This window comes from Dermacentor variabilis, chromosome 1 (assembly GCF_050947875.1).
Source record: "Dermacentor variabilis isolate Ectoservices chromosome 1, ASM5094787v1, whole genome shotgun sequence".
NCBI classification, from domain to species: domain Eukaryota; kingdom Metazoa; phylum Arthropoda; class Arachnida; order Ixodida; family Ixodidae; genus Dermacentor; species Dermacentor variabilis.
The window spans coordinates 220,874,430-220,895,273 of NC_134568.1; the positions used below are offsets into that span (position 1 = coordinate 220,874,430).

General features: G+C 43.9%; 1 protein-coding gene across 1 annotated transcript; it reads right to left on the reverse strand.

The window, feature by feature from the left end:
* Window positions 1–2,764: 2,764 nt before the first annotated feature.
* Window positions 2,765–20,695, reverse strand: Bug22 (cilia- and flagella-associated protein 20). The gene is made up of 5 exons (XM_075669527.1): window positions 20,439–20,695; window positions 20,268–20,347; window positions 20,053–20,164; window positions 14,641–14,829; window positions 2,765–7,443 (listed from the first exon to the last, which is right to left on the reverse strand). Exons 1-5 carry the CDS (start codon window positions 20,520–20,522, stop codon window positions 7,327–7,329), a joined length of 582 nt encoding a protein of 193 aa, XP_075525642.1. The 5' UTR covers window positions 20,523–20,695; the 3' UTR covers window positions 2,765–7,326.
* Between the last annotated feature and the right edge of the window lie 149 nt (window positions 20,696–20,844).

The following is a 20,844-nucleotide window of genomic DNA, read 5'->3' on the forward strand; positions in this document are numbered from 1 at the left end:
CTCGAGCATATGGTGTAAATATTTTAGTATAAGTTTGAAGTAGACAAGGTATTCTTTCACTGCTTTTAAGAAGTTTTAGTTCACACTGGGATTTCAGGCATAGCAAATGATAATTGTTTTGTTTGACCACAACTTTGGTGTTACCTAATGGTGTGTTTAAACGCAAAACACACAAAAAAATTTGACTCGCATAAAAAGCGGTTTCAGATAGTGTAGATAAATAGCAGCAGCCTCTGTGCAAAAGTTTACGTTTTTGAAACACAAGTGGCTGTGTCACGAAAAGCTTCCTTTTGTCACTGAAACTGAAAGAAGGCTACCATTACTGTTTGCCAGCAGCAATACAGAACTTGGAACATTCAGAACCAGCGTGGCTCCTTGGCACGACCTCCAAGATTTGGCAGCACAAGCAGTGTGCTGAAAGCCTTGGACACAATATGCTGGGATTCATGTTGCATCTATTAACCATTAACCACCACATGTACACATAGTCTACTATTTAAATGCTGTTAATAAGACCATTAAGAACTACCAGCCCTGCAGCCTTGCTAGGATTGCTTCAATAATACATACTACTCGTGTGATGGTAACTTTTGGAACTGAATTGAAAACCTTCCAAATAATCAGCAGCCATTTTCACCAGCAATATAAAACAATCTTCACATGTTGCTATATTCACAACATTAGTATGTAGGCATTGTTTATTAAAAACACAAATGGAGTACATATTAGGAACGGATAAGCAGTTTATGTGAATAAACTCGTTGGCTAATGCGAATGGTAGCAGTTCAGCTGAAAGAGCCTTGGCTTTCTGAGCAATGAGACACCCATGTAACATCTTGTTTCAAGTTTACTATAGCTGCGTGGATCAAAATTATAACATTTCTCTACAATTTCGTGCTTTATCGTGCACGGTTGACAATTTGAAATAGTTGAACATACTTATAACAATATTCAAGTGCCAAGAAAGTCCCCTTGTTATAACTGGGTTGCGTCAAAAATGCAAAGGGGACAAACATCATCATCCTCGTCAGCCTATTTTATGTCCACTGCAGGACGAAGGCCTCTCCCTGCGATCTCCAATTACCCCTGTCTTGCGCCAACAGATTCCAGCTAGCACCTGCGAATTTCTTAATCTCATCACCCCTAGTCTTCTGCCGTCCTCGACTGTACTTCCCTTCTCTTGACACCCATTCTGTAACACTAATGGTCCACTGGTTATCTAACCTATGCATTACATGACCTGCCCAGCTCCATTTCTTTCTCTTAATGTCAATTAGAATATCGGCTATCCCCATTTGCTCTCCGATACACACCGCTCTCTTCCTTTCTCTTAATGTTATGCCTAACTTTCTTTGTTCCATCGCTCTTTGTGCGGTCCTTAACTTGCTTTCGAGCTTCTTTGTCAGTCTCCAAGTTTCTGCCCCATATGTCAGCATTGGTAGAAGGTGACAAACATTCAAACATTTTAATTAGAAAAGTACAGTCAAACTCACTTGTAGCATTACTGGTTTTACGAATACTCAGATGTAAAAATGAGCAGCTGCTGTGCTGCGACGTTTTGTGTGCTGTGGTAAAATAAACCACTTATTTCAATGTTCCCATGCCACATTATTGGCTATAACAACTAAATCTGGCCACCGGGTGTCCGTGCCGAAAAGAAAAGCGAAATCCAGGAAAACAAAATGCGGAAACTCGAGTTTGTGTTTATTGAATGTCTGCACGAAGCGACACGGAAGGCTTTATTCAGACATTGCAGAGGCTAAAGCAATGCCTCCGCCATGCATGCACGAAGGCAAGCTTTCTGGTTCTTCTTTCTTTCCTCCGCACGGCCAGCGCCGCCGCTGCCACAGATGCTTGTGCCATGTGGTGGTGGTACAAGGAACCCAGTGGCACATGTCCTCCACTATGATTGGTTGGCCTATTTTGTAGAGAACAGTCAGGCCACAGCACCCACTGTCGCAAAACCCGGTGAGGTTCGCAAAGAAAAGCTTCGCCTTTAATAATGCGATCTGCTTCATCACACCTGTCTGTTGCCCTTCTACCTTCCACCCCTCTGACACCAGCGAGAGGGATAAGGGAGATGGAAGAGGAGTGTGCCAGGCTGGCGTGCCTGTGCGGTGTGCGGCGCAAAAGCGGGTATTTTATTTGAGGCAGAGCGACAAAGGCTGTGGGGATGCTGAACTCTCGTGCCCCCTCATGTTGTTTTCCTCATGTTGCAAGTGCCACACTAGTAGTCTGTAGTTGTGCAGTGGTACAGGAGATGCCACTGGTGTTTCAAAGCTAGCACCATCGGACAGCATGAATATTCAGGCGAAAAGGGAGCAAGCGTCCTTTTTTGGGGGGGGACTTGGGGTCGGCTGCACCCATGGACCTGTCGCATGCTCGTTCGTAGGCTTAACGGGACAGTCTCACGAAAGGCTTCGGAGTGAGGAACCAGGACGGACGAACACGATTGTGCACATGAAAGATTAGCCATTAGTGTCTGGCAAAGGGTGAACATGTTTGCTTGATATCTTGTTGTGGCAAGTTGGACTTCCTCAATTCGTCAGCACTCATCAGCATGTTCCATCGTTTGTAATTCGGCTAGCCCACAATGGTGTATGGAAGGTGCAATAAATGCCCTTGTGGTTGCACAAAGCGTGGCAAAAAGGCATGTATGGCAAAGCAGGTCACCTTTTTTTTTCTTTTTTCAAGGTTTTTGCTTTCTTTCTTCCACACACCTAGTAGCCATATTTAATTGCTATAATAGATAACACGGCATGGGACTGTTGTAGTAAGCAGTTTATTTTACCATAGAAAACAAAAAAAAATTGACTGTACATCAGCTGCACATTGTTAAAACCAGTATCGTTATGCGAGTTGTACTATATTGAATGAGAACTATTCTAAAACGATTCGTATTTAAGAATAGCAACTGTTAGATTCGAATAGGGTGACATTTAATTTGTATCTGAATATTCGCACAGCCCTACGTTCAGCTAAAGTGAAAATTTGTCACAGTTTGTCTTTACTAGGTTACACCATTTATCATGGGGCCTCCATGTTTATTGAGAATGGGCACTGCAATCGGCAGTAGTATGCAGAATCGCAGAAAAAATGCACATTGCTGGTAACTTGAAGCATGCAAAGCTCCATTTTGTATTTTCAATCATAGGCCTACAGTTGGAAGTATTTGCATTGAGCATACACATAAAATGAAACCATTTTACAATGTTTATTCAGTCTTTTGAAAAGTCCTGCTCCTTTTCTGGCTTGAAATAATGTGGTGAATTGCACCCTTAAAAGGCTTTTGAAAGATAGTTTCAGCAACACAACCAAGTATTAATACCACTGCAGCTTTCCTGCTGACCAATAAATGGATCTGGTGCTGTGAATTACTGATCACAAGCTATATAATGAAACCAAGGAGAGCATAGAAAATGGAAATGAAAGTGGACAGAAAGATAACTTGACACCGGTGGGGACTGAACCCACAACCTCCGCATTACGCGTGCGTTGCACTACCAATTGTGTTACGCCAACAGCTATCAGTCCTCCCACTAACTTGGGTATTTATGTCTGCTATATCTAGCCCTGAGAGTATGAGCCAGTGCCACTTGGAGCCATGGTGGGCGGGTGTGGAACATCCTTTTCTGCCCGATGGCATCATGTAGCATGTGAACTTAGGAGAGCAGGCATGTGGCTAATAAACGGAGATTGTGCGTTTGGTCCCCACCGGCAACAAGTTATCTTTTCGTCCCAAGTTAGTGGACAGATCGATAGCCGTTGCTGTGGCTACAGTGTACTAGAAGGGGCAGTGGGCTTACTTGCCGGCGGAGGCTATGCGGTGTGGCGGCTCTACGAACGTCGACAATATGTGCTTCTCCAATAGCCCGGGCATATTAGCCCAAGTTTCCGAGCTGCATTGATTTTCTGCGGACGTTGTTGCATGGCTTTTAAATGTGTAAGCATTATGTTACGTTAGACAATGAATGGCGCAAACCCACGTAAGGCAGAGGCTACAAGCACTCGGCCAAGTGAAGCGAACAGTGCATACATTCATTGAAATCGCCCACACAACACATGGAGCAGCATACGTTTCAATAAAGAACAAAGCAAGCATCCAAACTACCAATAAAGCATCGCATACCCCCTCAATAAATGTAGTGGTGGTTTTGCAACAGCTTTGCTAAATTAACCCTAATTCTCCTTAACACGAAGGTCGTGGGTTCGCCTCCCACTGAAGGTCAAGGGTTCAAGTGCTGCAATGAACTCAATCTTAATTGAACCTGCCTTATCATGTTTGCTATTGAACATGAACAACCGATGAGGGTTGATAAGGGTTTATAGTGGTCGGATCAAGTTCCATAACATTGATAATGACACTGGGGGCTGCATGGAGATGAGCAAGTGGCACAATGCTACGCATACTTGGACAACTACCAGAGGAGTTCTTGCATAAATTTTTTTCTTTGCAGCATTTCTGTCACCCACAGTATTCAAGAGACGAGTATGCTTTGCAGTGACTGAGCCATGCCACGACATCCACAAAGCCACTGTTGCGCACTTATGCCAGACAGGCTACGTTTACGTAAAGGATGGGCCGAAGTTGTTTTTGTTTGGCGTCCTGAAGGATGAAACTAGGCAAGAGAGCCACAGAGGCCACACAAAACATAGTACACCAGGATGGCATGGGCCTGCAGGTTTCAAACGACCACAGCCAGCACGTGGCCAGAAGGGACTCGAGGCTTACTTACCACATTGCAGGCTTTGTTGTGTGGAAGTGTGTTTTCAGTGCCAATACAAAATGCCAAGAAATACATCAAGCTGCTCACTATGACTCCTCCAGGCAAAAGTTTTCTTCAACTTGCCCGGCTGAACTACTGTGACCAAAGAGGCCTCCTTTATCCCTCCAGTCAGTTGTACGGCTTCGTGAAAAGCTTGCGGATCTCTTCACGGAATGCTCCTGTCAGAGTGAGCTGCACTCTAAAAGCATTATGGATAAGCTGGCAGTTAAGAGCAGATTCCCCCAAAAATTGGTTGCAATACACATGTTCCTACTCTCGCAGCTAGAATAATTAGTTTTTACGTTGTCACAGATCTTTATGTGAAAGGACTTGACGGTGACAATGCAGAAAAGTGTTTGGCAGAGGGCCAAGCAGCTGAAGTTGAGCCGTTGCACATGAGGTGAAGTGCATGAATCAGTCAATAGATGGATGTTGTACTTCAGCTGTTGGAAATAAAAGCTTCGTGTCAGTAACAGCACTGTTATCATTTTGTTTACCCTTAGGTTGCTGTACATCAACATAACGAAAGTGTAACTGCATAATTATGGTTAATAATAAATGCAGAAGGCTGCTGTCACATGTGAAGCAACCTAATTGAAAGAAGGAAATATTTAAACCATACAATTTTATTTTGGCTGAGCAGAGGCACAAACCTGGCTAGAGTACCTACATTTATTTTAGATCGGCTAGGAAGTATGAGAGCAGTTTTCTGACCAATTCACTGGTGGACTACGAGACATAATCTTGACACAAAATCATTTCAGGTTAGGTCAACATGGCATGAAGCTGTATACTTGGTGACCGATTCTCTAATTCAACAAGACTGTTTTTCGAATGAATTTTTTTATGAATGCCCGATAATTCAGAAAATTTTAAGGCCCCTTCTGCATAAGCAATATCCGTCAGCAAAAACTTATTTGCATAAAATGTCTAGCAGTTAGGCAGCAAATCGCCGAAAAATTCGCATAGTCCTTTTCCACAAGGTACTATATTCCAGCAAATATCGTGTGACCTAAACATAGTGCTTGCCAAAGATATGGAAAGAATCTGTAGTGTGCCAAAATTAAAAACGAGTGTACTGATTCAAACTGAAAACAGCAGCACAAGGAAAATTTGGGGGATGCTTAAGCTCTACCTTTAAGAATGGAACGCGACAGATTTCAAAGATCCCTTGTCATGCTTCCCTGCAACCGCAGCTTTCTTGAGAGCACGGAGGCGAGCGCGATGGTGGTGTTTGCAAGGAACCGAGCGGACCGCGCCGCTCGGAAAAGGAGTTTGTGTTTGAGTTTCCGCATAACAAAATTATGTTTTCTGGTATATTCAAACAAAACTCCATTGCTGTCATGTCTGTAGAATGTGTATACGACGTATTTTAAGATTTTTCTGACGTACTTTGAAAAATTAGTTCAGTAATGCCTCTGCACCATGTGGAGGGCCTGCGTGGTTGTGGTTCGAAATGATTTTTAGCCAAGCGGCGTACAATGCTGACATCAGATATTTGCGAAATTGGACCCTCAACGCTTTTGCATTAAAATGAAAGCTTCTGCTAGGGTCACTCCTGCAAGCAAAGCTTCCATGATGATGATCTGTGGCTGCACCCTTTTTATCGGGCAGACTCAACGTTTGCATCCTAGCCGGAGGGGGGGGGGGGAGGAAGGAAAATAAACACACACACACACTGATGCAGCACTTCACTAGTTTGCTTTCCACCATTGCTGTAGTCTGTGCTTTGTGATGCACGTAGCGGTTGTGCAAGCGTCCACTGTCTGTCACGAATCCAAGTGCCTGCTGTGTGCTGGTGTCCCCTACTGGGGATAGTGAGAGCTGCATGCAGTGAAGGACGAGATGTTCGATTGTTTCAACATGTCACCCACACGCCCTACATACTGCCACCTGGACGTTTGGGGTGGGGTCGAAACGCTGGCGGTATACAAGTGTGCGCAGCACTCCCGCACGGGCCAAAAGAGCAGAGCACTGCCGTCACCGTTGTCATACAGGGGTTCCATGGCAATTTCTCCCTGGCGAGGCTCGGTAAAGTGTAAGTGTTGTTGTTGCCTGCATGTTAGTTCTCCACTGGGAAGTTTCCGCCTCCTTTACGCACTCTCGCACTGTTTCGTCGCTGCTTTTTCTGGTGTCGTCAACGTGTGACCTGTGGCATTACCTCTTGGATGCGACGCTAACTGGGTCAGAGGATCAGGTAAGCCCGCTGCCCCCTACTAGTACACTGTACCATGGCACAACTAGAAGTGCAATGCACGTGTAATGCGGAGGTTGTGGGTTCAGTCTGCACTGGCGACAAGTTATCTTTTCCTCCACTTTCCCCATTTCCATTTTCCACATTTCAGTTTCAACCACAGCTAATTTCACCGATGCTTTCCTTGGCTTCATTATTGGCTTTATTGTATGGTCATAATTAACAAAATGGAGCCCCTCAGTTCCTTTCTCTTGATTACAAGCTAGTAATTTACACAGTAGCAGCTGTACAAAGTGCATGTGTGAGGAAAAAAAAGAATATGAGAGCTGTACATGAGGATATGACTGTTCGTCACTGCAAAGAAATTCAAACTTTAGCTCTAGCTTGGACTGGCAGGTACAGCTTGAACTCTGCAGGCAGCTCATCTTCAGAATAGAGGCGGTCTGCAAAGTACACCCGCCGGATGCGGCAGTTTGCATGGATCTGAAAAGTTCCAAATGAAAATTCCACACTGTGTTACAAGACTTCCCTTTACTGTGCATGGCTAGTTGTTCACTCAGAGGCAAGCAGCCACAGTTAGCAGTACCGTAATATCTCGAGCAAGCGTAAGGTTCACTCAGAGGCAAGCAGCCACAGTTAGCAGTACCGTAAAATCTCGAGCAAGCGCCGCCTCCTCCACTTTCGAGCGATTTGAAATTGGCACCCTTCCTCCTTCCTTCATGCATTTTCACCGGACTGCTTGGCTACAGTTTGTTATTCTCAACTTTTTATGAAATTGCATATTAGATAAAATGATGCAATTTAGTGAGAACTAAATTTATTGTTAAGCTGCACTTTTGCCGGGGCCAGGTATCTGCCTAGCCATCGCTTTCCGTCAGTCTCCGGTTTCAGCAGTTTCAAAGTGTTACATGCATGAAGGAAGGAAAATCTAATGGTGAATTTGGCAAATCGCACTGGTGTGCCTCGGTGCAATCTGCCGAATTCACCATAAGGAGGGGCTTTGACGCCACTCTTTGTGAAGCTTTAAGTGGCATCGGAAGTCAGCGTTACTCCGCCAACGTGTCAGGCCAGATTCTCTTTTGTTTACATTTCTCGCTATCGGCATGCAAACACGCCAGGCTGCGATTAAGTTGGTGCGGTTGCAAACGCGCAGCCCGGCATAGTTGCGCGCCGTAGCGATCTGGCCAACAGTCCAATCGCGGTGTATTCCATTGCAATACAACACATGGCAAGCGCATCTTCAGTTCGAGAACAACCACGTATGCTAGTCTTGCCTTTGCATGAACCGTGTTGCTTTGTTGAACACGTTTCGGGCAGCCACTCACAGTGGAGGTGTGACGAGCCACAGCGCGCCAACAAAGTCTGGCAGTGGAGAACGTCGTTACGAGTTTTAAATACACTGACTTCGGCCTGAGCTCTATTGTTATCGTGGTAAGTGAAGCTTTATGGAAACAAAGTCCTGCGGTACTGAACAGTAAGCACATATGCGTGCGGCCCACATATATACTACGTGTCATCAGCCATTTGACGTGCACACAGGCGTACTACACTCTTAAGCAAAATTGCACCCTTTGGGTCGTATGTTGCCACACAGCAATAATCGTCATCTGTCTTGTCCGGTTTCCTTTCTTTAAAGCTGCGAGCCCGGTACTTCCAAGTCACGGCATGCACGTTATCAGCACAGCAGAGCATTCTCTACAGGAAAGTGGCGAGCGCAGCATTTTCAGGAAAGGAAACGCAAGCAAGACAGATGGCAATTATCGTTGTGTAGCAAGATACGACCCAAAGGGTGTACAAGAATGTATCGGCGTGAAATGAAACCAACAGTGGAACGCGTAACCCAAGCATAACTGAAGGTGTAGTGCACGCCGTCCATCGCCACTGACAGGCGCGCACATCCAATTTGGCTGCACTGCGCTCGTTTGGGAGTCAAACCTATCCAACGCGCTCGGCACGTCCACGCCAGTCACCGTCGCGGCTGCCAGCGATACCGCGCTGCGCCAGTTTGCCGAGTGAAAGAATGAATGTGGCGCCCAAGCAGCGAACCACATGAGCGAATCTAATGGTAACTGTGCAAACTGCACCAAGTGTATCGCTGTTCGCGCCGATAGCACTTATGTTTTCAGCGAACTGTGCAGCAATACTTACTGTATACTGCAATACTTTAGCTTCTGTTCTCTTTTATTTTTATTTTCTCTCTTTCAAATGTAAGAACCAGAGCAGAAGCAAAAAATTTGGAGGACGCTTAAGCTTCACCTTTAAGAGTGGAATGCAATAGCATTCAAAGATCCCCGACTGCTTCTTGCGCTTCCTGGCAACTGGAGCGCATGTAACCGTAATGTTTGCCAGGAAACACTTGGCTGCGAATGCTATGCATGAAGGCGGGCTTTGTGGTAGAAACGCGGCCCCTTGCGTGGGACACGATGCGACGGAGGCACACATCAGCTGGAGATATTGCAAGGAACTGAGCGGGCGCAAATGGCGGACGCGTATGTGTGTGTCTGTGAAGGGGTTTCTTTGAGTTTTCGCGTATAGTCAAATTACAATCCAAGAGCTATCATGTCTGTAGGTTGTGTGCAAGTCGTAGTGTACGATTTTTCCATGTATTTTAGCTTGAGAAATTCAATTAGTTCAGTAAATTACTTGCGTCACATGGAAGACCTGGGTATGGGTGGTTCGAAAGACTTTTTTGCCGAAACACACACACACTCGAAACACACTACACGAAACCCCGAGGTTTTGAAGGTACCGTGGTTTCGAAACAATTACAGCCTACACTCCTTAACACATAATATATCGACTGTACTAAACAAATATAAGCACACAGCTACGCTAAATAAAAATGGTTTGCATGACTACTTTCTTTCTTTATAGTGACACTTTAGCATATTGCATTCAAGTGTAAAATGCCATTTTTATGCATACATGCAATGTGTAACGTTTGTTGTGTATAAAGCCTTCTGTGTACATATTATGTGAGTGCTACTGCCATGTAACGGACCCTGGGCCTCCGTCAAGCTGCTGCGACACCTTTTTGCCCAGGTGTCCCTCCAGTTCCTTTTGTTTCTGGTAAATAAAATTGACTGATTGATTGATTGGACAACATCCGACACCAAAATTTCTGCGACACGGGCTCCTTAACGCTATCGCGTTAAAATGTCACACTATAGGCCTTGGTCACTCTTGCACCGCGTCCGCCAACCTTGACTTCCCTGCGCCCCTCGAGCGCACAGATAAGATTACTGCAGTTAAGGGGGTTCATCCCTTTATTACTCATAGCAGCTGCTTCTTTCCTATCTTGTTATATGTGCCACAAATGCATCGCTTGCTGTCAAAAGCAGGAACACTGCACAGCTGTCACTGACATGCAAGGTGTTTATCGTACATAATCTGAAGCGCAGCGGTTTCATTCTGTGATGCCACATTAGCATGAATCCACCAGACTGGAAATATATCCCTACGTCCTTCGCCCATGGTGTGGTACATGGTGTACGGCGTTGCATGCGCGCATGCACTTCCAGTCCCACCTGGCCACAACAACAGCTGCGAGAGCACGGTCTAGATAACAAAGCGGGACAAAACACGGTGACTAACGCAATCCTTCACACACCGCCCCTTTGCCACGGAGCAACACATGTGCGTGCAACCAACCATAACAAAGCCGCCATTGTAGCCTGATAACATGGCTGCTAAAAAAAAAAAAAAAAACCCAGAGAAAGTGCCACGTGACTTTCCCCACACTTCTCTCCTAGTGCGCGGAAGGGGTAGTGAGGGGCCTCTCCTCAGTTTTTTCCTTCCTCCAAAGTCACATGCGAGACCAATGGTGAGACACATAGTGCGATTTTGCTTGCGATCTGTCGTACGTGTCAGTGTGACTTGCCGCACACGATGATTCGGGACACATGGCACGAATGAGCGAGCGGAGCGGAGCTCCGACCAGAACCGGAGCCCCGCATGGACTCTAGTAAAACTGCATAACTTCCAAAAAGAAAGTGAAAGCAAACAAGTTTACACAGCTCTCTTGTTTTTGAACAAACGATGCAAATGAAACAAGACTATGTGAGCAGCTCAGACGTGTTTCCGCAAGGCCACGTCCGTAGTGTTGGCTCCGTTGACAGCCGCCGGTGGCTAGGAGCTGGCACGCTTAGCTCGTTGGGCCGTTGAATCAGACCGGTGGCGCTTGCGATATGACCGCATGCAGCTCTATTATATAATTATGTGCTTGTGTTGGTCAGCATAACATGTACACAATTATGTCTTAAATTGCAATACATTTAATTTTATCAACGCTGACGGAAGCGAACGAGCAAGCCAGGCGAGTTTGCGATCACTGGGTCACAGTACAGGCCTAGCTTGCTGGCCGCCATATCCGGGGCAGACAGCCCCTGAATTTCGGTCTGCGACCGAGCAAGCCTGCCCCCTTTCCTTTTTTCACCATGAAGGGGGGGGGGGGGGGCTTGCTCAGTATTATATGGTATGCCCATTGAACACAACTCTTTACAATAGAAAGGCTGCATGTTAAATAGGAAGCATTCAGAAAATATGTTCTATTTAAAAATATTATGGTGGCACTGGTAGGATGAATTTTGGAATTCTGTGCAATTTGACAGTAGATTGGAGAGTCGTAAACAATTTTTAGAGCAATCCGAGTGGCAAGCGTCCTTTACATGAATTGCGCTAAAGGTAGCTCTGCAGCCTATGCATGACCTTTCAATTGGTATTATACTCTGTTCCATACATTCCAGGCAGCACTGCAGAAGCTACCATAGTAGCACGGTCAGAAAGTTTCACTTAGCGCATTTTGCAGTGCAGTTTTTGATCTGTGATGCTTTCTACGGAATAGCTACTTCCTAAATTTGGATTAAGTCCGATGATCATTAAGGGTTACGGACTGGATTCCAAGAGAAGGGAAGCGTAGCAGGGGGCGGCAGAAAGTTAGGCAGGCGGATGAGATTAAGAAGTTTGCAGGGACAACATGGCCACAATTAGTACATGACCGGGGTAGTTGAAGTATGGGAGAGGCCTTTGCCTTGCAGTGGGCGTAACCAGGCTGATGATGATGATGAAATTTTAACTACAGCTTGTGGATGTAAGGTTAAATCAAATCATGCACTTTCATTTGGTGGTAAATAGGTCCATGTAGTAATTGCATACCTGTCAATTTTCGCAAATTATTTGTAAAGCGTACGAAAGAAAGATTCCCTCGTTGGTGTTCGAACTTTCCATTGGAAGTTTTTAACAGGGAAAGGATGCCAGAAGGGTACTTGCTTTGAGCAAGTTTCTGAATCGTGCAATATCGAGAGCAGCAAATTTGCTGGTAAAGTCATTGTAATATAATAACAGTGTTACTTGTTAGTCTGCTGTGCATAAAGGTAAATTGTTAATGAACAGTGTATGTATCCCTCCAAAGGCATGTGCTTCAAAGGCTGTGCATCTACCCCACAGTTCGTACACCTCCTTGAAAACCCTTGAATTTGAGGGAAAAAAATTCAAGGACCTTTAACTTCTTGTGAAAATAGGTTAGGGGCAACTTTTGAACATTCAAAGCAATAAAATCTGCATAGGGGCTATGCCATGGACACTCTATTGGCAAAAGATCCTAGATACTTTCTTGTGATGTCGCCAAATGATTGCAATGTGCCGTGTCCCTAGCCACCAATGACAGGCCTGTTTAAATTGGCATTGTCTGATGGAGCAAATAGGCCATGTCACTATCTTGTTGCTTTGCTAGTTAACACCGCAACAATCATGGCTCAATTTTCTAGCCTTTAGAAATGCCTGGCGGAAGGTAAGTTTCAGCTACTTGACCTTAACTGGACCAGTATCCTTGGCTGAAGCCACACACTATACTAACCACATCATGTCAGAAGGCAACTAACGTCATTACAATGAGAAAGTCAACCTGAAGAGATTGAAGTGTGTGGCCAACTCAGCAGCTGCTTAGCTGCAAGAAATTGCAGCCAAGGAAATTTAAAGATGTTTATTTCTACCTCCTTAAATTTTGACTCAAATGTTCAGTACAAACCCTAATCTACCCACTCTCCGACCTCGATGTCGTTCCAGGGATTTTATGAATTTTAATGTTTACAGGTATGTAAAAGTAAGAGTTAATGTTATGTCAAATTACACAGTGAATAGCTCTATGTTTATTTTGCCTGTTATGCATTATTGGTTGTGAATGAGAGCAACCTTTTGCACTTCCTGCATTTGTGACCAAAAAATATGAAATATATAACGCTAACTTCGTAAGTTACAGGTGCAACATATGAAGAAATAATTACACAGAATATACCTCACATATTTGAACCTATTCACCAAAATGAGCAGAGTGATGTGGTTGAACAATCATGCTCTTTGTGCACCTTCAAAGTGCACTGCCTGCATTTATGACTAAAGCATGCTGGAAGCAAAACTTATATAAACAAAATGTGAGTTTATTTAACATCATCTCCATATGTTAAAAGTTCTAAGCTATGAAGTTACTTAGCTGAATGTGTTGCAAATCAGAAGCCAGTATGAAGTAGCAAATGAAGCAGCTTTCAACTAGGCCAAGACGCAGTTTTCTTGGAGTAAGTGTGTTGGTGTTGGAGTAAGTGCGTAGCATGCTGGAAATGTGGCTTAAGTCAGGGTATGGTAAGCAGATGTATTGATAACTTCAAGGAAATAAAGCAGTGATTGTTCAATGATGACTCGGTAACAAGAACTTTTCAACAACCATCAGAAATTTGTTAACTTTCTGTGGCGTTTCCTATTTATTTCGCAGTATGCATATGAAAAAATTTTCTGGTCTTTGGCATTTCACCAGTGAGGAAGACATCAAACAGTGCTTTCCAGTTAATGAACAGTGCAGTTCGAACTAGACCAGTGACTATTTGCATAACTCAATTAGTGTGAACAGCAATTATGAACCCCCAACCCCTAAGTACTACATCAGTAGAGCACCTCGTGATCTTTGCAGCACCACAGTACTCCTGGTAAATGCCAGTACCATCTCAGGAGCTTCTGCAAACTCCTAGACATTGCTAAGAGGCTCCCCCGCAATCTGAACAAGCACACAGTTACCATGTAGTTCATAATTATGAATTAATTCCCCTTAGAAACGGGGCAGCTGCATGTGCCTCCACACTCCAGCACACTATTTAAATTTATGCAACTTTAATGGCATATAGTCAAACCCACTTGTGATCCCCGTTATCCTTACCAAATTTCCACACATTAATGATTTACACATGGAACCTTGTCACGGTGAAGAAGGCATATGCAAAGTTCCGGAAGTGTGACCAAACTGTGCGTGCGTGCCACAACTGGATTTTGGAACGTCGTTTGCTTTCCAGGTAAGTCTCCAGAGGCATTACGGTACAAAGCTCCGATGGTTACCACTACATTATTCGGAAGTCACGGTTTGTCAATGCTTTGTTTAGATTGTTGAGAACACCTCACGCTGACGTTCTTTAACTGCAGATGCGAGACCTTTGCGTAATGGTGGCATGCTGCAGTAGTTGGCATTTCTAACTTCCATCTCTTTTCCATTGATATTCACTGAAGGGTTGGCTTATGCACTTACCTTTATTCTTCTAAATGAAAAAAGGTCAATAAGCATTCTAGCAATACAGCCTTTATACTATGTGCAATCAACAACTCACCCATACATGAATTCTGTTGTAAGAAAAGAGTGCTTACCTGCACTCGCAATGTTTCTACATAACTTGTCCCATAGGCACGGCGAGTGAAGTCTGCCAAGTTGAATTGAATTTGATTCCAGCCTTCATCCAAACGCATTGGCATAGTACAGATGAAGGGCTTTACCCTAGTTGTGCTTTGGAAGTTGCTTGCACGGAAGCGTCGACGAACATTCTTGTCATCCAAGATCTGTATGGTAGAACACAGAGGTTCACTTCAACGTCACAGCCACAAACCTAATTATTTAATAAAGATGTTTATTCTCTTTTGCAAAAATTAGTCAATTCACTGACATTGCCACTTGGTACACTAAAAAAGCTTAGCAGTTATTTGTGAGTGCAGAGTATATTTTGGTCAGCACCAGACCTTGAAGATGATGTGAACCTTATTTTTGCACACACTTCAGTAAGGAAAACAGTATGGCAAGTTGATCAGAATAACAGTCAACAGCGTAGTGGACAGACCATCCTTGCTCCTAATGTGTGTCCGCTCGTGTGCATCCTGTTCACTACACAAACACACTACCTAAAGAAGAAGAAACAAATTAATTTGTCCAAGAACTCAGAATTATGAAGGCCGGTGGTCGTGTATCACAAATCACTGATGCATTAGTCAGTGAGCATCGCGTAACGACCATGTTTCCAAAAGTTGGGCAAACCTCACGCTGCTCGTGCCTTCCTCTGGTGCATAACTTTGATCCCCTACTGTCACTTCTCTCAAAATGCACAGAGCCCATCCCACCATTGAGTTTCATACAATAATTATTTGCGGAAACTCTGGCGCTAGTGTCTACGGAAGCTGCAAGTGAGGCGTTTCAGCCAGCATGGGAATGATGTCTAGTACCTGGATTTGCCTAAACTTTGTCCTTGTGGCTTCAAATGGCTTTGAGACTTTGTAAGCTTGTCACTTTCAACTAAGTACTGTTTAACAAATCATTAAATAAACATTACCAAAATTTCAATAACAGGATTTGAACACAGGGCCTCTAGCACAAAAGTCCAATATTGAAACCATTACATCACGGACACGCACTGACAAGTGGTATAGAATGACCTTACGAATTTCTCACGGGCAAGCCAGCATGCTGAGACACTTGGCGCATTCTGATTTGGCCACCTCGACAGGCTGAACCACTGCAATTAGTAGCGATTGTGCATGGTCGCCAAGTCTTATGCACTTAGGAAAGTATAGATTGCTCTGAAACTTAGGACAATGAAGGAATAATAAACATGATGCATAATAAACAAAGCCGTAAGAACGTCTTATCTACAAGCACGTACTACCTATCATTCCCATGATGGCTGAACGATAACAGTGCCAGAGTTTTTTCTAGTAATTATTGTAGGAAACTCTATGCATCCCACATTCTCTCACCTATTATCCCATTGTCAGCTTTCGGTGACACAATCATGGTGTGGCTTGCGACTACTGCACCGGACTGAACAATGCGATTTGTCGAGTCCTGCTTAATACACCCAAAACTGTGCAACAAATTTTCAATGTTAGTATTTCTAGAACCTTTCTCTACCCACTCCCTCCCTGGTTGAGTAGCATGTAGGTGAACGCTTTTTTTTGTCAACAAACCTCTCTGCTTTTTTTAAAAGAGCTCTCTCGTGATCCGTTTTTTGAGGCCTCATACCACAATAAACGAAGTGGTAGCTATTTAATAAAGCCAGAAATTTTGTGTCAATACTCCTTAAAGCAACAAAAGGTGCAACCTAGCTAGCCAGAAATTTTGTGTCAATACTCCTTAAAGCAACAAAAGGTGCAACCTAGCTAGTTTCAGGAACCTTTCCTGCACCAAGATGGATATATTACTACAGTGATTACAGTTAGCAGGCAGCACATAGCTTTCTGCTGTTTGAAGTTTGCTGCTGCTTGTGCACTTTAAACAATAAATCATCGTAAGTGAAGTGTTTGTATCCCACAAAAAGTGTGCTCAGACCATACCTTGGGCTTTATTTAGGTACAAACTATGTGCAACAAACAATTTTGGATGAAGAGAACTATAAGCAAAGATCTCATGCCCTAACTAAGTACAAAAAGAAAGGAAGGCTTTCTTCGCAGGGGAGATAAGCCTGGTGTCTCGGCAAGGTCTTCCGTATTAGATACAGCGCAGTACACACACAGAACATATTTCTTCAGCCGCACATTTTTCTTGCCAGTGTAAGAACTCGTGAGAATCATTTGGCTAATTGGCAAACCAAATCCCGCCAACTGATTTCCTAATTTGTTACATCAGGGTACATGCAGCAATAGCAGGGCTGAAGCAATATTAGTGCAACAGCTATGTCCACTTTGTAGGAAACGACTACCACTAATTTCATGAAATTTGTCTGTCTGCCATGAAATATATTGGTATTCCACATAAATTTGTCTCACAGTATGTCAGGAAGATTCTCTGGGAAAATTACAAACAAGAACGCCAACACATTTCAGAGTATGTGAACAGGTATTTCTAAAGCGCGGGTCCTGTGTACTCATCTCGTCCTTGTTTCTTTCGCACTTCTGTTTTCCTTCCCAGGTATATTCAAACTACTGCTAGTCACGGAGCCTACTAAGTCGGCACATCTTGAGTACTGACTGGCTTCAATTCTGTAGTTGCAATCTGCTCTCTAAAATAATTACTGAAAATGTTCGTCAACTGTTAACAGGAGTGCTTGAATAGAGAAATTGCCAAACTTAATCAGACATTCTGAGAAAAGCTACCTTCGTAAATCAAATCATATAGCATATAGTTCTTATTTTACACAAAGTGCAATAAAGTTTGTGCGATGTTCCCCATTTGGTAAAAAAACGCTCATTTACATTATTTTGTACATGCATAAATTGCCGTTTACAACTGGACATCCAGTCAACTGAGGAGCTTCCAAATGATAGAACAGCTGCTTTTAGTTATCTAGTGCGCTATGAAAAAAAACAAGGGAAAAGCATGTCACCAGATGCACGTGGAGCATTGTGTTTTTTAAACAAGTTAAATGTAATTTTTACTACAGTACCCCATATTTTAATAAGATACAAACATGGTGAGATTGCTCAAATTATAAACTGCCTTGCTTAAATTGAGCTAACACATCTGTATGGTGCCTAAAAGCACAGCATTCTTGTTGAATCACAGAAAGTTATTGAGCAGAAACTGTCGGGAACTGGTGCCTCTGTGCAACAACCATTGCTCTCCTGCAGCCAAATCATTTGAAACAGTTTCTACTTACTTGCATCAGTCTTTCTCCCCAGACTTCAATAAGTGTTGTTATGCCTTATATTTAAACAAGCAAACATTCAATTTTGAAGAATGAATCCTCGAGTCAACTACAAATTGAATAGAAATGACGATTCAATTCATATATTCGCACACCACTGTTTATTTGACTTATCAGCAATTAATACACTTTGTGATGCCCCAATGGAATAATTTCACTTGGAAAAAAAGAAAGAACTTCACATCCACTGCACTGTTTTAAAAAAAATTGTGTGGTATAGTATAAATGAATGCTGCATTAAAACTGATTTTAATGTTTCGTGCTCTGCATAGATTGAAATATTGGTTGCAATTCTCAATGAACTAATTTGACGTGCTGTAGTTATCGGAGCACTAAGGTGAAAGGCTTGGATTGTAGCAATGCCAAATGCCATGTCTCGTTTAAGCACTCGATCTATTTATATAATATTGTACTACTTTGTTATTCTTGAAATGACCAACGGTAAACTTCAAATGACCAATGCTGTTGCGAACATTAGCAAAGTTTCCTTTGATCAAGGGCAAAGTTTACTCACTCCAATTCTAGCACACAGCTAGAAATGGCTATGTGCACGACGTACAGGTGCCATCTAAGGAATGGCAATTCTCACATTGGTCAAAAATATTTTTTTAAGCATGAAATGCGTTTAGCTCCCATTGTCGGTGAGCTAAAAGCCAGAGCCGTTATACGGGCAAGTTGCGAGAACCAAACGAGATCATCCAGGCAACCAGTCAAAACTTAAGCGTGGTCTCTGGCTTTGTACAGGATGCTAGTTACTGCCCCAACAAGTTCCAAAATATATTGCTTCCGAGTTCTTCCAAATGTTTGTTCACAATATCACTCAAGCTGCAAGTTATAGTATGCTGCAGTTTTGTCATTTCCAATAGCGACGTTCAAAAGACAGATACAGGGCACCGCACACTTCATTGTCATTTTTTGCTGATGAGACAGGGTTGCCTGTGCTCTTTTGAATGCCAGCAGTCCGCGAGTTCTGCGGCATGGGTTTTGCGTCACCTCGAGAGATGCCGCCATGCTGCGTGGCACCTCCTTCAGGCGCTTTTTTTCTTCTAGCTGGGCGGTGCACTCTGTCTCCATAGCATCTTTCGCTGCCTGTCATGCCGCCTTCAGTCGGTTTTCTTCTAGCTGGGCAGCATGCATATGGACTAGTGCACAGCATGGCGCGGTGCAGTGTGGTGTGCCGTTGCGAACATGCACAACACCTGTTTTAAGATTGTGCATCATCTCCAACTAATTTGCTTTGCCGGTTGCCATTTCATGCTTACATCTACTCTCGATTACGGGAGAGCCAGCAATATTTTTTAGCACATATTAGCATGGAGATATAGATTGGTGCAAGGTTAGGTTAGATGAAACGAAGTGTCTAAAGGTATGTCGGAAGTACGTGCTGTGCTCCCGTTTCGCTAGCTCCGCGGCTCCCACCTACCCATTTTTGCACATGTTTTTGCAGAAGGTCGTTTATCTCAAAGGGGACCATTAGAAAATGCTTTTGAAAAGCCACGGTGAGCAGCATACGAAAAGCCTGGCAAGAGCGAAGATACTGCTCCAGGAGAGCAGGCCCAGTCTGTATCTACGGCACATACTACTCAGTGATGTGATGTTATTTTGAGGGTAGAGCGCCGTAAGGCGCGAGAAACGTATAATCCGGTATGACTGACTCAGCACGAGCACCGCATCCGCGAGAAAGTCTGTCCAACGTGCTTTCGCCGTGGTTCCATAGATAGCGCTAGCTGGCACCTACGCCTTCTAAGAAAAAAATCGCTCCTCCTTCGGCAGATGAAACCAGACCCAATATTTTCATATTACATTAATACCTAAATAAAAAAGAAAAGTCTAATCAACGCGGGAATTGTCATTCCCTAGATGGCACATGTGTCGTGCACATGGCTAATCCCGGTAGGGGCGCACTCCGTAGTGCGCGTAGCATCATCCATCTAGAAATTATGACACGAATACCTGTCGTTAGGGCCGGAGCATGAACAATTAATTGCTGGTATGATCATTTACTACAGCGCGGGAACATTGGAAACGGAGAGGCCGGACAACACAGCGCAGGCAAGCGTTATAGGCTGTCCGCCAATTCATTGCTTGCCCTGTGCTAAATGCGCAGGGTCTGAAGTGGCGGCGCGAAAGAGCATATATTTCAGCTGCTTACCTGAACTTCAAATGTGAAATACTTCTTCATATTTTTCACGATCATGATGAGGAAAGGAAGTCGAATGCCCAACGTTTTCCGAGGGTCGGCGGGACACGTAATGAAAGTTGTGCTAGAGTACAGGGAAAGAATTGACAAAAATAATTCAACAAAGTTCTTACTTTAATCCTAAAGTTTAAGAAGAAAGCAGATGATAGCCAAATTTAACGCCTCACCTGACGTTTGTGCCCAGTATTTCGAGCACGAAGGACTGGATATCGTTGTCCGTGATCCTCTTGATGTGTCCGTTTCTAACCTGTAAATGGTGAAGGTTTTGAAAGCTACACAAACTTTGCGAAAACCACGACGAGATTAGTTTTCATAAACGCGTCCGGCTCGTGTCTTACCTTCTTATCCCAGATTTGAAGTGGTTTGCTTCCGATGCTGTAGAGTATTGATAAAAACCCACTCTGAAAAGTGTTTTTAAACATTTTGAAAGCCTAAACAATATGAATTCTAGCGGGATATACGGAGCAGGAAGCAATTACAACGTATTATGCACAGTTCGGAGAACAAATCAGCTTGGCAACGGGCATGTTTGTTGTGCCAATGCCTCTTCTACTATAGCTGCCTGCCGCGTGCCCCGATGAACCCGGTTCCGTGCCCTCTCCCCTTTCTCGTCTTCGCGAAATAACCACGAAAAGGCAACGAGCGCCGCTAATGGCGCACGCCTGCAACCTAGGTCACGTGCTGCGGCCTCTGAGATCACTATGGCATCTGTCACACTCTCGGAGGCCGGTGAGAACGCTGGCT

What these genes read in the sequence shown, in the direction of transcription:
- Bug22 (XM_075669527.1), bottom strand. Translation starts at nt 20,522, where the DNA reads ATGTTTAAAAACACTTTTCAGAGTGGGTTTTTATCAATACTCTACAGC. An exon ending in ATACTGGGCACAAACGTCAG is followed by an intron (nt 20,165 to 20,267) that starts GTGAGGCGTTAA and finishes CCTGTACTCTAG; the next exon opens with CACAACTTTCATTACGTGTC. An exon ending in TAGAAACATTGCGAGTGCAG is followed by an intron (nt 7,444 to 14,640) that starts GTAAGCACTCTT and finishes GGAACTTTTCAG; the next exon opens with ATCCATGCAAACTGCCGCAT.